General features: G+C 44.3%; 3 protein-coding genes across 6 annotated transcripts in view; 1 reads left to right on the plus strand and 2 right to left on the minus strand.

Annotated features, from left to right (window-relative positions):
* Nucleotides 1-2,323, minus strand: part of PRKAR2B (protein kinase cAMP-dependent type II regulatory subunit beta) — a 72,696-nt gene extending 70,373 nt beyond the window's left edge. For both annotated transcript variants that reach the window (XR_014555842.1, XM_083701595.1), the window contains exon 1: nt 1,762-2,323. Coding sequence is in view for 1 of the 2 variants with exons in the window: in XM_083701595.1 (XP_083557721.1) it covers nt 1,762-2,083 (322 nt within the window). In the remaining variant the exon portion in view is untranslated. The remainder of the gene's footprint in view (nt 1-1,761) is intronic.
* Nucleotides 1-18,303, plus strand: part of BCAP29 (B cell receptor associated protein 29) — a 920,634-nt gene that overhangs the window by 322,052 nt on the left and 580,279 nt on the right. The gene's annotated exons all lie outside the window — the stretch shown is intronic.
* PIK3CG (phosphatidylinositol-4,5-bisphosphate 3-kinase catalytic subunit gamma) overlaps nt 5,655-18,303 on the minus strand; it is a 34,678-nt gene continuing 22,029 nt past the window's right edge. For all 3 annotated transcript variants that reach the window (XM_083701342.1, XM_083701341.1, XM_083701343.1), the window contains exons 5-11: nt 17,717-17,820; nt 16,906-17,052; nt 15,218-15,308; nt 12,572-12,702; nt 11,069-11,180; nt 9,634-9,791; nt 5,655-8,022 (exon numbers count right to left, since the gene is read on the minus strand). In XM_083701342.1, coding sequence (XP_083557468.1) covers nt 7,741-8,022; nt 9,634-9,791; nt 11,069-11,180; nt 12,572-12,702; nt 15,218-15,308; nt 16,906-17,052; nt 17,717-17,820 — 1,025 coding nt within the window. In that variant the 3' untranslated portion in view covers nt 5,655-7,740. The remainder of the gene's footprint in view (nt 8,023-9,633; nt 9,792-11,068; nt 11,181-12,571; nt 12,703-15,217; nt 15,309-16,905; nt 17,053-17,716; nt 17,821-18,303) is intronic.

Genomic DNA, 18,303 nt, shown 5'->3' on the forward strand with positions numbered 1-18,303 from the left:
GTCCCTATTTATCTACTTGCACCCGGGGGTGTTTTCGAACTGCTAGGTTGGCAGGCGCTGGGACCGAGCAGCGGGAGCGCACCCCGCCGCGGGGATTCGAACCGCTGACCTTTCGATCGGCAAGCTCTAGGCGCTGAGGCTTTTACCCACAGCGCCACCCGCATCCCATTGTGGAGGTTAGTGGAGTGCTAATAGCCAAGGGAAGGGAATTTGAACGTCTTCAGAGAAAGTCATTGCTTCAAGGTGTTGCCCCCATCTGACACATGAGAAAAACAGAAAGTTAGCGCCTTCTCATTCAACGCACCAAGGCCAGCTTGCCTGGCTCAGCTTAGTCCTTCCATTATTTGAGAGAAGTAGGGAAGATTATCCGCAAGGAAGCAAAGGGAAAACAGAAAAGCTCAGGCATCCAGCAACTCATTTCCTCTTGCTGGTTTGCGAAGACTAAGTCTGCTAACAGCCCCTCATTACTGAGTGGGCAGCGATGGTGACAAGCCAGCAAGCTCATCACGCCTCTCCTTCTTTCTCTGCCTCTAGGACAGCTTTGGAGGGGGGGGGGCGCCTTTCAAAATCCAAAGAAGCAGAACTGAGCTGCACATCACATGAGCCGCTTCTCACACAGCTCATCCCTGGAGAGGTGAGTGGTATGGAGATGCCGCTATTTGTACCCAAAATCCTGAGCTTCCTGATCAGGTATACCAAGGCCTGCTCCTCTACTTCCCAAAGATGTCTGCTCCTCTACTTCCCAAAGATGTCTCTGACTATCACCGAAGATATGGCTACTTGCCCTATGGCAAGATCTGCCAAGTGACAGCTCACACAGTGAAGAGAAGAAAAAAATCCCGCCTCAGAAGCCGTGTCATCTGGCTCTTGGCAGCTCTACCAAGTGTTTACCCAGGCATTTGCTGAACGCTTTCATTCATAAGAAAACAATTGTTTTTCCTCCGCAAATTTGTGAATGAAAGACACCCCACACCTTCCTCCTCTCTGGGTTTCCAGACCTAAGCGCCCCGGCCAGAAAACTTCCCCAACTTACTCCAACTGCTGATCTGCAGAGCAAGCGATTCTTCTAAGGACACAGGAGCAGGGGCCAGCCCAAAAGCTGGCAACCCAGCCCCTGGGAACCTTTAACTGCTTGGGTGGTGCCAAAGATGAGGGGATCTGACAGCTTGTGGGGTGATGTGGGCAGTGGCGTAGCGTGGGGGGCGCAGGGGGGGCTGGCCGCACCGGGTGCAACATCTGGGGGTTAGGGTTAGGGGCCGCAAATCCATGGGTTGGGGGTGCAAATTGCTTGCCTTGCCCCGGGTGCTGACAACCCACGCTATGCCACTGGATGGGGGCGGGGGTAGGTTGGTTCATGTAGCTTAAGAAATGACTAAGATTGCAGGGGCAAATATCCTGCATTATTATTATTATTATTTCATTTATATACTACTTAATGCAAAAAAAAAAGACTTCAAAGCAGTTTACTGGCAGAAATGCAGCTTTTTTGGGGGGGGGCAGGAAGAGACTCCCTGGCGGGAAACGACCCGCTGCCTTTGTTCCCTCCCGCGAAGCCACGCCAAGGCGACCCGAGGGGGCGGCACCCCAGTCCCCCCACCTTCACCTCAGCGCCGAGGAGAAGGGCGCGCGGGCCTCGGGGTCATCTCTGTCCCCCTTTTCTGGGGGAAATGGGGCTGGAAGCAGACTCCCCCCCCCCGCCTGGAGTGGCCTCCCTTCGCCCTCCCTTGGCGGGGGGCGTTTTCCGACGGAGGCTGGGCTTACCGGCGAATCCTTCCGCCTCCTCCTCGTCGTCGTCGTCGTCGTCCGCTTCGGAGTCGGTCTGCATGGGCTCCTGGGCGAAGTTGACCCCTCGGCCGCCCTCGGGGGGGCCCGCATTGAAGTGGCGCTGGCCGGCGGCGGCGCTCCCGTCCTCCTTCTGCTGCCGCCCCGCCGCCGCCGCCGCCGCCCCCGGACCCGCCTCCGCCTTGAGGCGCCCGAAGTACTGGAGGGCGAATTCCAGCAGGTCCCCCGGCTGGCTCCGCAGCACCTCCACCGTGAAGCCCTGCAGCAGCTCCGTCAGCCCCTCCGGGACGGAGATGCTCATCCCGGGGGAGCGCGCGGGGTGGGGCGGGGGGCAGGAAGGCAGGTGGGCGGGCGGAGAGGGGAGCCCAGCGGGGGTCCCCGAACCACCCGCTCCACCCCCGCCGAGCTTGCAACCGGGCACTTGCAAGGCGGCACTTGCAAGGCTGCTGCTGCTGCTGCTGCTGCCGGTTAGCTTGCTCGCTTGCTTTGGGTTCCTTGCACCCCCGCCCTGCTCCGTGCAGCAGCAGCAGCAGCAGCCGGGAACGAGCCAGTCCCGACGGCGACTGCAGCCGCATCTCCCGCCCCCCAGCGCTGGGGGAAACCTCGCGCGCATGTGACCCGCGAAACCATGACAACCTTCCGCCGCGCGCGCTGCAGCGTTGCAAATACAATGGGAGGAAGGCGCGCAAGCAAGGCCCGGTTGGAGTTGCGGGGCTGCATCGGCGCTGGGGAAAGCCTTACATGATAAGTCAATATCGTGCAATGGAAGAGTCCCCCCGGAGACTGCTTTGGGCTTATTGTTATTTTTATTTTTTTACCATTCCCGCCCCCCAGCTCCTCTTTCTATGAAACAGCAGCATGGTTTCTAGAAATCGGCTGAGCTGCCATTTCCCTGAAAAGCTGCCTCCCACAAATCAGGCTGCTGTTAAAGGCGCAGGAACATGCCGGGCCTGTTTCCCCTCCCTTCGCCTTTTCTTTCTGGTCAGTTGACAGCTCTGCTCGTCTTTTGTGGCAGAATATGCTGCTTTTGCTGCTGCTCCTTACAGGAAGTTCATAAAGCTTGGAGCGTGGCCAGGAGGCCTGGTCTCCCTGCTGCTTAATTAATCGATTAATTTTGTATACTGGCCTTCACCTGAAGATCTCAGGTGGTTCACAGCATAAACATATTTTAAAATACAGAATAAAACCACATAATATATAACCAATAGCACCCCTCCCACAAGCACATTTAAAAAGGCATGAACTGGTAATTATTAAATATTAAAGGTAAAGGGACCCTTGACCATTAGGTCCAGTCGTGGCCGACTCTGGGGTTGCGGCGCTCATCTCGCTTTATTGGCCGAGGGAGCCGGCGTACAGCTTCTGGGTCATGTGGCCAGCAGGACTAAGCCGCTTCTGGCGAACCAGAGCAGCGCGCGGAAACGCCGTTTACCTTCCTGCCGGAGCGGTACCTATTTATCTACTTGCACTTTGACGTGCTTTCGAACTGCTAGGTTGGCAGGAGCAGGGACCGAGCAACAGGAGCTCACCCCGTCACAAGGATTTGAACCGCCAACCTTCTGATCGGCAAGCCCTAGGCGCTGTGGTTCACCTGCGTCTCTCTTAAATATTATTAAATTAAATTAAATTATTAAATATTAGCTTCTTATTAAATAATAAGTGGTGCTGTGGGTTAAACCACAGAGCCTAGGGCTTGCCAGTCAGAAGGTCAGCGGTTCAAATCCCTGCAACAGGGTGAGCTCCCATTGCTCGGTCCCTGCTCCTGCCAACCTAGCAATTCGAAAGCATGAAGTTCAAGTAGATAAATAGGTACCACTCCAATGGGAAGGTAAATAGTTATCCTGATCTGGTATTATTTGCTGCTTTAACCGATACAGTGGTACCTCGGGTTAAGTACTTAATTCGTTCCGGAGGTCCGTTCTTAACCTGAAACTGTTCTTAACCTGAAGCACCAGTTTAGCTAATGGGGCCTCCGGCCGCTGCCGTGCCGCCGGAGCACAATTTCTGTTCTCATTCTGAAGCAAAGTTCTTAACCTGAAGCACTATTTCTGGGTTAGCGGAGTTTGTAACCTGAAGCGTATGTAACCCGAGGTACCACTGTATACAACAAGCACAGATGGAACTTAGTAACAACGGCATTAATAAGCATTTATATACTGCTTGAGTGCAATGTGCTTCACATATTTTGTAATCGTTAAAAGTACCCTGTAAGGTCAGATAGCAGTATTACCCCCATTGTTCAGATGTGGAGCTCAAGGCTGAGGAAAAAGTGGCATGCCTAAAGATTTTAGTGAGCTCACAGTAAAACTATTAGTATTGGTATTATTAGTATATCGCCTTTCACCTAAAGATCTCAAGGTGGTTCACAACAGAATTCATTTTTTTTTACTGAAAACTACTTTGTCCCTATGCAGTGTTCTTGCTTCTGTAGCTTGGCAGCAAAGTTGCTTTGCAGTATGTCTCATTTTAAATCCTTCCAAAGAACATTTTTGGTCTGTGGTCTGGTTTTACTTCAATGCTGGACAAAAGGTCACACTTAAACAAAAGGGTCCACAAGCCATTTCTCTCTGCAGTGTGCAAACTCACATAGCTGAGGGCCATGGGCATTCAAAATGCAACCACTGGGAAAGGGTCTAGCCCCAAGGGCCACAGCCTATAGTACTGGCTGCAGAATTTGGCTTCCTAGCTTTAAAGACCTGTATTTCCTGCTCTAGGGTTGAGATTGAAATAGATGAGGAATTCTTAGAGAAATTTTAGGAGCCAGAGGCAGTGCTGCTGAGTAAGGTATCCATTGGGCAAACAAAAGCAGATCAAATTACAAAAGGGAAAATACTTAATGCAAAAAGTCATGCAGTTATTCAACTTACTGTAATTGTTATTGGTAGATATCTGGTGGTTAGGGTGAAATAATGTTCCTGCTGCCATCTACCATATATTAGCACTCTAGCACTTGATATTATTTAGGGCATTTTCAGCCAATAGTGAGTGTTCCTGTGCTATTTGTTCACATGTGCAAATGTTAATGCAGCAGAAAGAGTGCAAAGAAGCCATTTTAAAACCCAGGGGTCTGCAACCTTTAAGACAAAAAGAGCCACTTGGACCCGTTTCCGAAGAAAAAAAAACACCTGGGAGCCGCAAAACTCATCATTATAAAAATAACTTTTTTGTCACTTTGTTATTATTTCTTTGTTTGACCCCTCAGAATTACTCCTCCTCATAGAAATAAACGTTAAATTAACAAGTTACCTTTGTGTGTGTGTGTGTTCTTCACTCCCCTTCAAAACAGTGACCAGCGTACATGTCCCCTTTCAATGCAGTGACCAGCGTACATGCCCCTTACAATGTGGCGGGCGGGCGGGCGGGAAGGTGACGTCGGGACGGTGCGTGACTAACGCACGCACTGCCCCCATGCGACGTCACAGCCAGTACAGCGCCCGCCACAGTGGGGAGTGTCGGGGCACACAATGCGCCTCCTCCCCTCGCTAGTATCCGCCCCGGAGCCACGGCAAAGGTGTAAAAGAGCAACATGCGGCTCCGGAGCCGCGGGTTGCAGACCCTGTTCTAGCCAATAATTGCTAGTAGACAGTACATACAACTCACTCACTGTAGAAATGCAAAAAGTACATTTTCTGTTGGGTGTGAAAATGCCCTGAAAATGCATATTCTCTTTACAGAACAACAACACCACATATGAAATTATGAATTTGAAATTCAATGAAATAAAGAAAGGCATAATCTTGGATTATCACCAAAAATGGCACTCCTTAAATCCCTGATTTACAAGGACAAACTAGAAACCTCACTTCTTCCTAATCAGTATGAAATATTTTCATAGTTAGAGTTTTAAAATAAATTTATGAGAGAAAAAGAGGTGTATGAGTATTGTTTAATCAATCATATATGCAAATCATTTCAAAATTAGGACACAGTTTTTAAAACTGTAAGCCTACAGTACACATACCGAGTTTTAAAACATATACAAGCAACTTTGTTAGAATATGTTTTCCTATTTCAGCCAAAATTACTTAATACTGTATAAGAAATCACTGCACATAAAACAACAATTTAAATGGACAAGGAAAGAATGAATTTCTTAATAAAGAGTCACAACACATTACTTTGTTAATCTGGGTCACCGTGTTAAGTGACTCATGTAGATGAGAAAAAGATTAAGCCAAATCTATTACGCTTTTTAACATTTAACATACACACTCTGTTACATACCAATTGCTGTTACATAACACATGGAAGCCAGAATTTCAAGCCATTTTTGCTTTGGCTATATTAACACGATTCAGACAACATCTGTATTCTTAGCAATGCTTGTAATTTTGCAGTTCTAGAATCAATTATAAAATTCTCACCATCTTCCTAGTGAAGATCTTAACACACCTAGGGGTAGTGTTCAACTACTTTTTACTCAGAGTAGACCCATTAAAAGTAATGAACAAAACTAACTTCAGTTCATTAATTATAGCGTATCTACTCTGAATACCACCCCAGTAGTTATATTTAATATATAGTCTCTTTATATTCTGTTTTGATAGTGGTGCAGTACTAGATATAAGAGAATGACCCATTAAAAAAACACCTGCTTTTTAAGCTGGGTATGACCATTGCGGTTCTGGATTGTGGCAGTGGTATGTATTTGAAAACTAAAACACCTGGCACTGAGAAAAATAAATAAGCTTTTGGCTTGTCAAAACATTTGGTAAATGAAGGAGAGGCTCTTGGACAGTATTTCTTCTAGTACCACCATTATAAAGCTTTTAAATACAGGTTAATATTTCACTGAGTTTACTATTAATTAGTATAAATATATCACTGCACCAGGCAATGAAAACTACCACTCACTTTTAAAAAAGGGGGGAAAAACTTCAGAAGAAAGGTTGAAAACTTTAAACCTAACCGACACTGCCAAGAATGAAATTTAGATGGGTAAAATTTCTTTCCAAGCAGTGCTTCTCTTGGACAAATAATCCCTGTTACAGAGATTTTATCCTTCCACACATAGAGTAATAATAGGTACAGACTTCACATGCAGTGGTTACAAGTAACTTAAGGAAGGGTCAGCTGTTTACTACCTATCAACCCTAACAGTCCCTGTCCCCCCACCAATGCAAATTGGCTCCTGCAATTTGCTCTTCCATCTTCTTTCTTCAAAGGGATGATCTGAAACACTCTGTGATTAGCTACCAGAGGTATCCACAGACAGTGGCACTTCAGTTTCCAGACAGATGAATGATTCCTCTTGTGTGTAATATTCATCCCAGCAACAGAGAGGATTTCTCGACCTAGAATGACACCGCTATGAGGCCTCCTCTTCCAACTTCCTATCCTTAAAACAATGGAGTCGCTTTGCTAGTATTATGAAAGCAGAGAGCAAGACTTCCAGCTTCTCTTTGTCCACCTCCATCTCTCCAAATCTTATCTGGAAGGTCCTCCAACCTCTGGAGCTGGCTTGGGGGGCTTCAGGTGGGAGAGGAGGAAGGAAACCCCAAGTTAACAAGTGGACACCTCACGCTACATTTGATCTCACTCAGAGAAAATATTTTTAAATTACAGTTTACTTAAAAATTAAATGAGAAAGAGAAACAATTACTTTAAAAATTATTCTGCATATGGTCCAGTATTTTCAGAGGGTCTTTCTTTCTATCCTGCTGCAGGAGCTACACAAAACAATCAGCAAAGCAGTGGTGCCATCTAAATTCTAACAATAGGTTATTAAACACCTGTGGCAAATAAGGGGGGGGGCATGAAGGCCATTTCAACAAGGCTTTTGTGTATGTTAAATCAACCACCGTGCAGTATCAACACCTCGACAAAAGTTTTTTGTTTTTTTTTAATGAGAGTTAGATTTTAGGCAGGGGAAAGTCCCTGGAACTGGGGTGGCCTAAAAGGCTAAGAACCGATTGTAACAGCAGGTTACTTTCTAGTTATTTGTGCATCCGTTCACCATTAGGCAGAATGTTTCTCCACGCCCTGTTTGATTCCAAGCACAAGATGCAGAAACCAATTGAACTGCACAGTCCACCCTTTATCCCTACAAATCTCGATCTGGTCTAGGAAATACTTCTTAGCATCTTCTTCGTTTTTGCCAACCGTCAGTGCATCGCGGATGTACTCAATATCTTCTTTGCTCGTCAGCTGAGGCATTCCAGTCATCAGCATCATGGAAAACAGGATGATGAGAAGGTTTGTGTGATGCCGAAGAGCAAGGTAAGCCCTCACACAGATATCCTTTAGAGGCAAACAAACAAACAAACCTCATTGAAATGACTATACACTATGAAGCAATTTGTGGTTAGTCGGAAAACATAGCACCCAAAATCAGTCCTCTTATCTAAACATGTGTGATGAACACATAGCACTTCCAATGGGTGCTACGCCTACTGACTCGACCCATTCTTCTCACACAGCAGCCCTAGGGTGTAATAATACTTTGGAGAACAGAGTCTACATAGAGAGGATCCAGAAAGGATGCACAAAGTCCAATCCACCTAATTTTGTCACAGTTGTTTTTGTGCTTCTGCAAATGCATTGCTCTGGGTTGGTTTGAAAACCACAGACCTAACTTCTGTCCATCATGGAACGTTTTCTGCATGGGGTTTATCTGACAAGGAACCCTGGAGCTTTGCAGAGCACCCAGAGGCATGTTAGAAGGAGCACATTCTGCTCACATGGGATGCCAGCCACTCTTTTGGGGTTTCGCTATTGCCCTGAAGAAGCTGAGTGGGTCGGGAGCATGCAATCAGCACTCCATTTGCAACTGCAGATTGAAGGAGGAGATCAGCAAGAGTATGTTAGACTTTTTCGAGGAAGCTTGTCCAACATTCCTGATGCTTCCTGTGAGGAATCGCCAATAAACTTCCATGGAACTCCAGACGGCTAGGAATTCAGAGCATGTCAACCTCTGGCATGTGAATCCCCATGTGCATACAATTACAGCTAATGACTTGAGGGTCAACTATTGTGACTGACGAAGTAGGGAAGGAAGCACCCAAAGTTTCAGAAGCAGTCAGTGCTTCCAAGTCAAAGGATACAGAAATGGAGGAGATACTGCTTTTTCGAGACTCCACCCATCACCCAAGTTCTATTCTTAGCAGGGAGAGTGGCAGATGAACATCAGAGGATAGGAAGAGAGGTTTCTAATATCTGTGCTCCTGCAACCTCTTGCATCTGTATATTCATATTCATCCCACTCTTGTAACTAGTGCACCATTGCCTATTTTATTGCATTTTTAAAATATTGCAAGCCTCCTCGAGAGCTTCAGTTGGTAGGCTGAATATATAATATATTCATATATATAATTGGTAGGCTCCAATATAAATAAGGGAGTCTCTTCACGTATCTCATGCATAAACAGGGAGAATCTGAAGACAACCCCAACACACGAGGACATGCATCTCTACGTGCTATTCTGTTGTACACATTTAGATTTGCATATGGCTGTGTAGAAATGTGGCGTAGGATACAGCCCTACAGTACTGCTAGCCAGGATCTAGTACCGATTGTACAACATTTCTCTCCACACAAAATGTATGTGGGAAAGGGTAGTTAGCCTTGCCACAGGGGAATAGATGGGTTGTCTTTTTAAAAACTCAAGGAATATTATGGTCTACTGCTGAATAGAAAAAGCATGCAGCCGCTAAATAATTTTGTTGCCCCTCCCCCTCAAATCCTTCCTCTGCTATCTTCTTCCCCTTCCTTCAGATTCAAATGTAGGGATCTCGGTCAACTTATTTTGCAATGTTGGATGATAGCATGTTACAGCTAACGTTCAAATCTAAGGTGTACTGCACATTTCTCTTATAAGGTTCATTTCCACTCATGGGTTATTATTTTCTTACCTGAAAATTTTGAAAGCGTGGACTCATTTTCTTTCCAGTGGTTCCCATGACAAACAGAAAATCTGGTGTTAATACAAAAGGAACTCTTTCCTTATTAATTCCAAGGAAGCTCTTGTAATTTCCAAGAATATGGCCGAAGTCGATATGAAATAGATTACCTTTGGAAGGAGAAATCAATACGATGCTTAGTGATCATTAAAAAGACCTCATTGCAGGTGCAAATTAGTTTGCGATCTTGCATGCTTTTTTGACCTGGCTATAGTTTGAAAAAGTGCTTCTTGTATGACTCTAAAACTGTCATCCCTCTTCAGCCTCTCCCCCACCCAACTCTACTGACCTTACCTTTCCATGGAAATAGCTCTCTTAACTTTGTCAAAGATTGCTTTTTCTTATAACCAAATGACTGAAAATTTGCAGGTCTCTCTCCTTTCTGAGGATGAAAGACGAAGACAGACATAACATTCTAGAAGTGGTGGTGCAATATTGGACCTGCAGCTTTCTAAACAGACATTGTTCTCTGGATTAGGCTCTAGACTGGGGGTGGGAAATGTTTCTGCAGGATTTGAGAGGGCTGGCTTGAATGTGGCAGGAAAGGGGAGCCAGTTATGGACAGAGCACCTCCAGGACGCAAAACATCGGCATACCTCATTCACCCCGTTCCCAGAGCAGCTGTTTAACTGTTTTAAAAGGTTTGCAGTTTCAGCAACACAAAGGGTGGATTTTTAAAAGGGAAAAAGACAGACAGCTTGGATTCTGCCACTGCTGAGGGCTGAAAGCTTAGACTGGCTCGCTGCTAAGTCTGTCTGTTAGGGGAGCTGTGAAGCAAACCCCAAGCTATGGGCGAGGAGCGCATGATAGATGGTCTTGCTATTGCCTTCACACAAACATTGTACTTTCAGCTTCATTTTCTCCCCAGAGTTTATTCCACCTTCCAGTCACCAGTTCTTCCCCACAGGTTTCAACCAAAACCAAACCTCTTCTCTAATCCAAGGCATGTAGCAGCATTTTAAAAAGTAAGAATAATAATTCTGAGGTCATGGTAAACAGTAGACAATAAAGATCACTTACATTAATACAGTGGTGCCTCGCAAGACGAAAAGAATCCGTTCCAGATTGACGGTTTAGCGGATTAGCGCTATTAGCGGCTTTTAGCGGCTTAGCGGATCAGCTGATTAGCGGCTTAGAAAAAAGGGGGGAGGGGAAAAAACCCGCAGGAACTCGCAAGACATTTTCGTCTTGTGAAGCAAGCCCATAGGGAAATTCGTTTTGCGAAGCGCCTCCAAAATGGAAAAACCTTTCGTCTAGCAGGTTTTCCGTCTTGCGAGGCGTTCGTCTTGTGGGGCACCACTGTAGTAGCAATGGAATGCAGGCTTGCATTCAAATTACATTGAAATAAATACCACTCAGGTGTGAACAAAAAACAAAACACACTCACCTGACTCTGTGATCATAATATTGTCATTGTGCCTGTCTCCTATTCCAAGGACAAAGGTTGCCACGCAGTAACCAGCACAAGAGTACACAAATCTATCCACGGCTGCCTGAAACTAATAAATTAAAGAAAGCAGCTGTAACGAAGGGCCAAAGCTCACAGGCAGAGTGCATGTATGCATGCAGAAGATTCCAGGTTCAATCCTCAGCATCTCCACGTTGGGCTGCTGAAGTCCTTGTCTGAAGTCCGGGAGAGCAATTGCCTGCCTAGGTAGACAATACTGAACGAGGTGGATAAATGGTCTGATTCAATGCAAGATAGCTTTGTGTGTTTCCGTGATCCAAAATTTCACTGTTATAAAGAATAAAATGCTCTTCTTTCACAACCGTATGTCAGCTTATGCAAAACTTTGCTTTCAAAGAATTGGTGCAGCTGTTGAAGCAAAACCAGATGCCTTCAGCTGCCCCACCTGCAACAAAACCTGTCTCTCCCCTACCAGCCTCTCCAACAGTTTGACTTTATCCCCAAAGGCACCTTCTTCCATTGTCTCCTGAGACAGACAGAGGCCAAGAAATTGATACTATGGGCTGTATCCAATATCAGTAATTGTTTGGAGAGGAGGCTTGTTGAAATTAACGGACGTGACTAACTAAGGCCTATTTATTACAGTGGGCCTCCTCAGAGTAAAACTGAGTTGAATACAACCTCTTAACATTTTTGTACGCTTATTGTTGTGGCCATTTTACAAGCAAGACAGAGAAGTTAATCAAAGCAAGCTGAAAGAAAATGGGAAGCTTTCCCTCAAGTCAGACTCAAATGGAAAGTTTCAAAGGCACCTATCTGAAGCAAGTACAATGTATTAAAATGTAACCATACTTGCATCAATAATTTTATACATAGTTACCTATGTAGAGTGAGGTTAGAAAGAGAACACTCTATATACAGTCTGCTTGACACAAGAATTGGCAATTTCACTGAAAAGTGGTATTGGGATCTTCCAAAGGTTTCTTTGAGTGCTCCTGGTAGGAATTGTGTCAACTTCACTACTATAAGAATGGGACGCGGGTGGCGCTGTGGGTTAAACCACAGAGCCTAGGACTTGCCTAGGTCGGCGGTTCGATTCCCGCGACGGGGTAAGCTCCCGTTGCTCGGTCCCTGCTCCTGCCAACCTAGCAGTTCGAAAGCACGTCAGAGTGCAAGTAGATAAATAGGTACCGCTCCAGCGGGAAGGTAAATGGAGTTTCTGTGCGCTGCTCTGGTTCGCCAGAAGCGGCTTAGTCATGCTGGCTACAGGACCCAGAAGCTGTACACTGGCTCCCTCGGCCAAAAAAGTGAGATGAGTGCCGCAACCCCAGAGTCGGTCACGACTGGACCTAATGGTCAGGGGTCCCTTTACCTTTACTTTAACTATTTAAAAAGAGTTTAAAAAACAACATACAACAATTCAAAATAATTACTCATAATAATTACATTTTTTTAAACCAGTGAAAAGAAGAAATAACTCACCTTTTCTTCAATTACACATTTATCCTTTAGCCACTGGTTTAATACTTCATCCTTAAAGGCTCCTGTGTTTCCACCTGTGCTTTGCTGGATTTTGGCTATCGTCGTAGCATCTTTTACAATTTCAATAATTCCTATAAAAATTAAAGGCATGCTAATATTCTACTATATATTTCAGAATGCTGTTTGTCTGTTCTCTATGCACTTAGACATCTCTTAAGACATTGCAACCAAGTTTTGCATTATAGTTTCTGAGATCAGTGAGCAGGTTTCTTCCTGTGCTTGAATTCAACAGGATAACTTTTTGAATCAAAATAGCGGACTAAACCTTTCAAAACTGATTTGAACCAGATTCAAAACTGATCAAAAGAAATTTCTTCTTCTTTGAATTCCTGATCAATGCCAGGATTGAAATTGCTAGTATTCTCTTTTTCCCCCAAAATTTGTTATTGATTTTCAGATTTATAACAAAAATAAACAACAAAAAAGGAAAAACATTACAATGTAAAAGACAAATGAAATTTCTAGTATTCTCATACTAGATATTTTATTTCTCCCGCAAGGATTCTTAAAATAAGGCAAACCTGATTTTTTTTATTATTTTTTTGCAGAATATATTACAGATTGTCAGTCATGGCAACGGCAACAGCAGTTATGTGTGTCTACACTGTTTGTGCAATCATAATAAAAAGGTTGGTGTTAAATGCAACATTTTGGTCTGATTTAGCCTTTGCTGATTTTCTCCAGGCTCCCCATGTAATGGGTTCACAGAGCCAAATGCTATGTTCAAGTCTACAGTCATTCTGGGCACAAGAATATCTAACTTCCTCCTTCTTAGAAAACCCCATTACTTTATTCAAGTAATTAACAGGGATTCTTAAAAATAAAAAAATAAGCAAATCCAATCAGTAAAAGTTCAAGACCCAGGCATGTCTGTGAAATTAGAATACAGTGGTGTCTCGCAAGACGAAAATAATCCGTTCCGCGATTCTCTTCGTCTAGCGGTTTTTTCGTCTTGCGAAGCAAGCCCATGGATGGCTTAGCGGATTAGCGCTATTAGCGGCTTAGCGGCTTTTAGCGGCTTAGCAGCTTAGCGGATAAGCAGATAAACGGCTTAGCGGCTTAGAAAAAGGGGGGGGGAGGAGAAAAAAGTCGGAAAAACTCGCAAGACATTTTGGTCTTGCGAAGCAAGCCCATAGGAAATTCGTTTTGCGAAGCACCTCAAAAGACGGAAAATTCTTTCGTCTAGCGAGTTTTTCGTCTTGCGAGGCATTCGTCTTGTGGGGCACCACTGTAATTCATCTGCATGTAAGAACATAAGACCTTATGCAGGTGATTTTGGGACAGTCGGAAGACACCCCCCCCAAAAAAAAAAAGAGTTGGAACTCTGCCAAGTGTAGCTTAAATAGAATGGGAGGAAGGAGAGTCATTGCCTACTTCCACGTTGGGAGAAAACAACAACTTCAAAACAGATGACAGGAATAGCTGAAAAAATGTACTTGAGCAGGAATATGTTTGATACCCACACAGATCAAACACAACTTGCTCTCACTGATGCATTGCTCTAGTTTACTTCAAAGATGGTCAAGGGACATGAATTTGATGCACATATGAAGCAGAGGAAAAATATTACACAAAGGCAAGTGTCGGCAACAAAGTTACTCTAGAGAAAGCATTAAACATAGTCTCCTCCATGCATACACCTTTCATAGAACCTTGCTATTGTAAAAAAAATCCTTCCAGTAGCACCTTAAAGACCAACTAAGTTAGTTCTAGGTATGAGCTTTCGTGTGCAAGCACACTTCTTCAGATACACTGAAACATAAGTCACCAGACCCTTCTATATAGTGAGAAGGTGGGGAGGGGTATTACTCAGAAGGGTGGTGGGAATGGGTGATTGGCAGATAGCTGTGATGAGCCTGTTGACGACTCTTAACGGCTGCAATAGGTCTTACAGGAAAAAGCAAGGGGTGTAAGGTGAAAAATGGCTTTGTCATGTATAATGAGATAAGAATCCAATGTCTTTGTTCAGACCAGGTCTCTCCATGGTTTTAAGTTTGGTAATAAGTTGCAATTCAGCAGCTTCTCTTTCCAGTCTATTTCTGAAATTCCTTTGTAATAGAACAGCTACTTTGAGATCTTGTATAGAATGTCCTGGGAGATTGAAGTGTTCTCCTACTGGTTTCTCTGTCTTGTGATTCCTGATGTCAGATTTATGTCCGTTTATCCTTTGGCGTAAGGTTTGGCCTGTTTGTCCAATATAGAGAGCTGAAGGACACTGTTGGCATTTGATGGCATACACAATGTTAGACGATGAGCAATTAAGTGCTACTGGAAGGATTTTTTTTAATTTTTTTTATTTTGTTTTGACTATGGCAGACCAACACGGCTACCTATCTGTAACTTGCTATTGTATTCATCGAATTGTGGAGCTGGAAGGGACCACGAGGGTCATCTAGCCCAACCCCCTGCAATAAAGGAATCTTTTGCCCAACGTGGGGCTTGAACCCACAACCCTGAGGTTAAGGGTCTCTTTGTGGAAGGGGAAGTCAAGTAGGACTGGTGTATAACATAACCCCACACAAAAATAAAAATAAAATCCCAATTCCAGATAGTTCTGTGGGGTTTTGATCTTGTTAATTGCTCTACCTATTTTATTTCCTGTAGAAATGCACCCATATGGCAACAGACATAAATCCAAGGATTCTTCCTCCCAGATGGACTCCATGATTCGAAGTATCTGGTAAAGCAAAAGACACAACAATGACTTGGGCTGCAATCCTATTCCTAACTGGATCCAGCTTGACTTGTTTCCGAGTAGACACGGTTAGGCTTGCACTGTTTAATCATAACTATTAAGAAGCAGTTCTAGTGTTACAAAAAAGATTTAAGACATATCCATTTTGTAGAAGAGGCAAGTCTACGGAGAAGGAGAAGATATCAGAATAAAAAGCTAAATGTGAAATGTATACAAATCTTTGCTCTGAATCTGTCCTGATTTAATTGTCATCTTTCTGAATAAGACATTGATTTGTGTGAAGGGCTGAGACATTCCTCCTAAAATTGAAATCAAAAAGCTGGGTGCAACTACACTATTCCAAGCCAGTCAGATAAGGAAGCCCCATATGCATTCTCATCGAACATAGAGAAGGGGTTCAACACTGCAACTTGAAAGCAATACTACTTAGGCTATCCTGCAGTTGCAACGAGGATTCCTTCCCCAGTGTTCTTGGAGCTGCTGCAGTACCTCTTCTGACCACAGGAGTGGAGCTGGCTGGGACCGGAGTTGGGTTTTCCACCCCCCTCCTGCCCCTGTAGCCAAGGGGTTAACAGACCATGTAACCATAACTTTTATATGCACTGAGAAACCAAGAACATTGTGTGGCTTGCTTTATTGCGATATTCGCTTCATTGCGGTGGTCTGGAACGAAACCATGGGCGTAGCCAGCTGCCCCCAATCAATAAAAATCAATTAAAATACTTACCGTATTTTTCGCTCTATAAGGCGCACCAGACCATAAGACGCACATAGTTTTTGGAGAAGGAAAACAAGAAAAAAATATATTCTGAATCCCAGAAGCCAGAACAGCAGGAGGGATCGCTGCGCAGCAAAAGCAGTGATCCCGCTTGCTGTTCTGGCTTCTGGGATAGCTGCGCAGCCTGCATTCGCTCCATAAGACGCATACGCATTTCCCCTTACTTTTTAGGAGAGAAAAAGTGAGTCTTTTAGAGCAAAAAATACGGTAACTAACTGAGGTTCTGCCCCTCCTACCATAAAGCCTGCCTCGGCAACAAACATCCTGGCTATGCCCATGAACCGAACTCGCAATATCTTTGAGGTATGCCTGTAATTATTATGTACCCAGTATCAAATGTCTGGAAACAATGATTTAAGGCATTAAACTGTGGTTTTAAAAAAATGAGCAAAAAATGACATCTATACAACCTGAGCCTGCAATGAAGGGGTTCACAGCATTAACACCCCAAAAGGGTCTTGTTTCTCCCATAGCTGCAACTTTGGATTCAAACGGAAATCAAACATTGCTCTCAAATGTTGCTCTGACTCTCTGTCCCGCTTGCTGCTTTACTTCCAGGTCACACCAATGCAAACTCTAAACTCTGGCTTTGTCTTGTAACTAACTGCAAGCTGGAGGAGGGGGCCCATCAGTTTGTTGTCTCGCACAGAGCCCCCTTTCCTTTGTTCTCTTAATGGCCCATAAGGAAATTAGCTTGGCTTATATTTTAAACACTTGCTGGATCCAGTGGTTAGAAGGATCTTGCGTACAGGCCTACCTCCTCCCCTGCAAATTCACAACACAACATAATGCAGATAATACCTGTAAAATAAGCATGTCCTGTCGCAGGTCATCTCCATGTTTGAAGATGATGCCAATTGTTTCATTGGATAAGGACGTGGGATCTGCACATTTGAATTCTAGCCAAAGCGGTTTTTTCTTGGATGCCATTACTTTACACTTTTCTATCTGCAAGATAAACACTCATATATTTCCTACAGCCAGAACTGATGTCCAAAGGTTAACAAATCTAACAGTCATTTTGAAATAATGGATATACCCCCCCAAGTTCATAAATGTAAAAAACTGTCTTTAAAATTCTCTGCCAAAATTATATTGGGGGGTGGGTGTTTCACACATAGCCCAAGGTCTGTGTTGGGGGATTTGCCCACCCCCCATTTTCAGGGCTGCAACCTTCCTCTTGCCTCCATGCAAGTTAATGGAGAAATTGCTCTTACCATTAACTTGCTGAAGGGTGGAAGTGTTGGGGGAAGGGTGCCACAGAGAGATGCAGCCCACAAAGTGTTAGCTAATTTTGAATGTAGCCCTTGGGCACTGCGAAAAGGACTAGCATCCCTGTTCTACTCTCTCCCGGTTTTATTTTCCAGCTGGCTCTCAACATTCCATGACTCCTGGAGATAACTGAGCATGCTCAGTCCTCACTAAGTAGTTTATTCATTCATTTACATCTTTGGGATTTATTTTTTAAAATGTTTTGTATTTCTGCATATCCTAGGGTTCACCTGATCATGCTGATACCTCCCCCTCTTGCTTCTCAGGGACCCTACTTTCTTCTCCAATCCTGTTCACAACTCAACCACCCAGGTTCATTATTTGAGAAGATTATATTTACCACAAGTGCTCCTGCTTTCAGACCAGGGTCATATGGAACTCTAAAGCATTCGGGAAACTTGCTGTCCTGTAGTTTCTCAAGTTTCTGTTTGAGTTGTGCGATTACTGAAAAGTAACAATTAAAAAAAAAAAGGGTCTGCAGTCAGAAGCCATTAGTCAGGAGATAGTGGACAGCAACTTGGACAAGAGATTGCTAGTCCCATGGTACGCACACTCAGACAGCCTACTTCTTAACCAGAAGTGGATTAAAAAAGTCTATACCAATGGGAGATGTGTTTGCCTCCAATCTTAAGGTTAATTAGAACTTTTCCGGCAGTGCTGGAGAATCAGATCCAGCTAAAGCGATAGAACTTCATCTCTCCATGGGACAACACTGACTACTGAGCAGGACCACTCACCCATCAATCACCTAATGTCACAATAACATCAGGTGACCCACTGAAAGCTGTGCATTGTGCAGAACTCCCTCCCAAATGAGATTAAGCAGGCTAAATTTCAGGCATATGACTAAGACTTTCATTGTTCCAGCAGGCATTTTAAGCATCTATTTTATGATCATTTTTTATCGTTTTACTGTAGGATTTTGTG

This window comes from Podarcis gaigeae, assembly GCF_964106915.1.
Source record: "Podarcis gaigeae genome assembly, chromosome: 10".
Lineage (NCBI taxonomy): Eukaryota > Metazoa > Chordata > Lepidosauria > Squamata > Lacertidae > Podarcis > Podarcis gaigeae.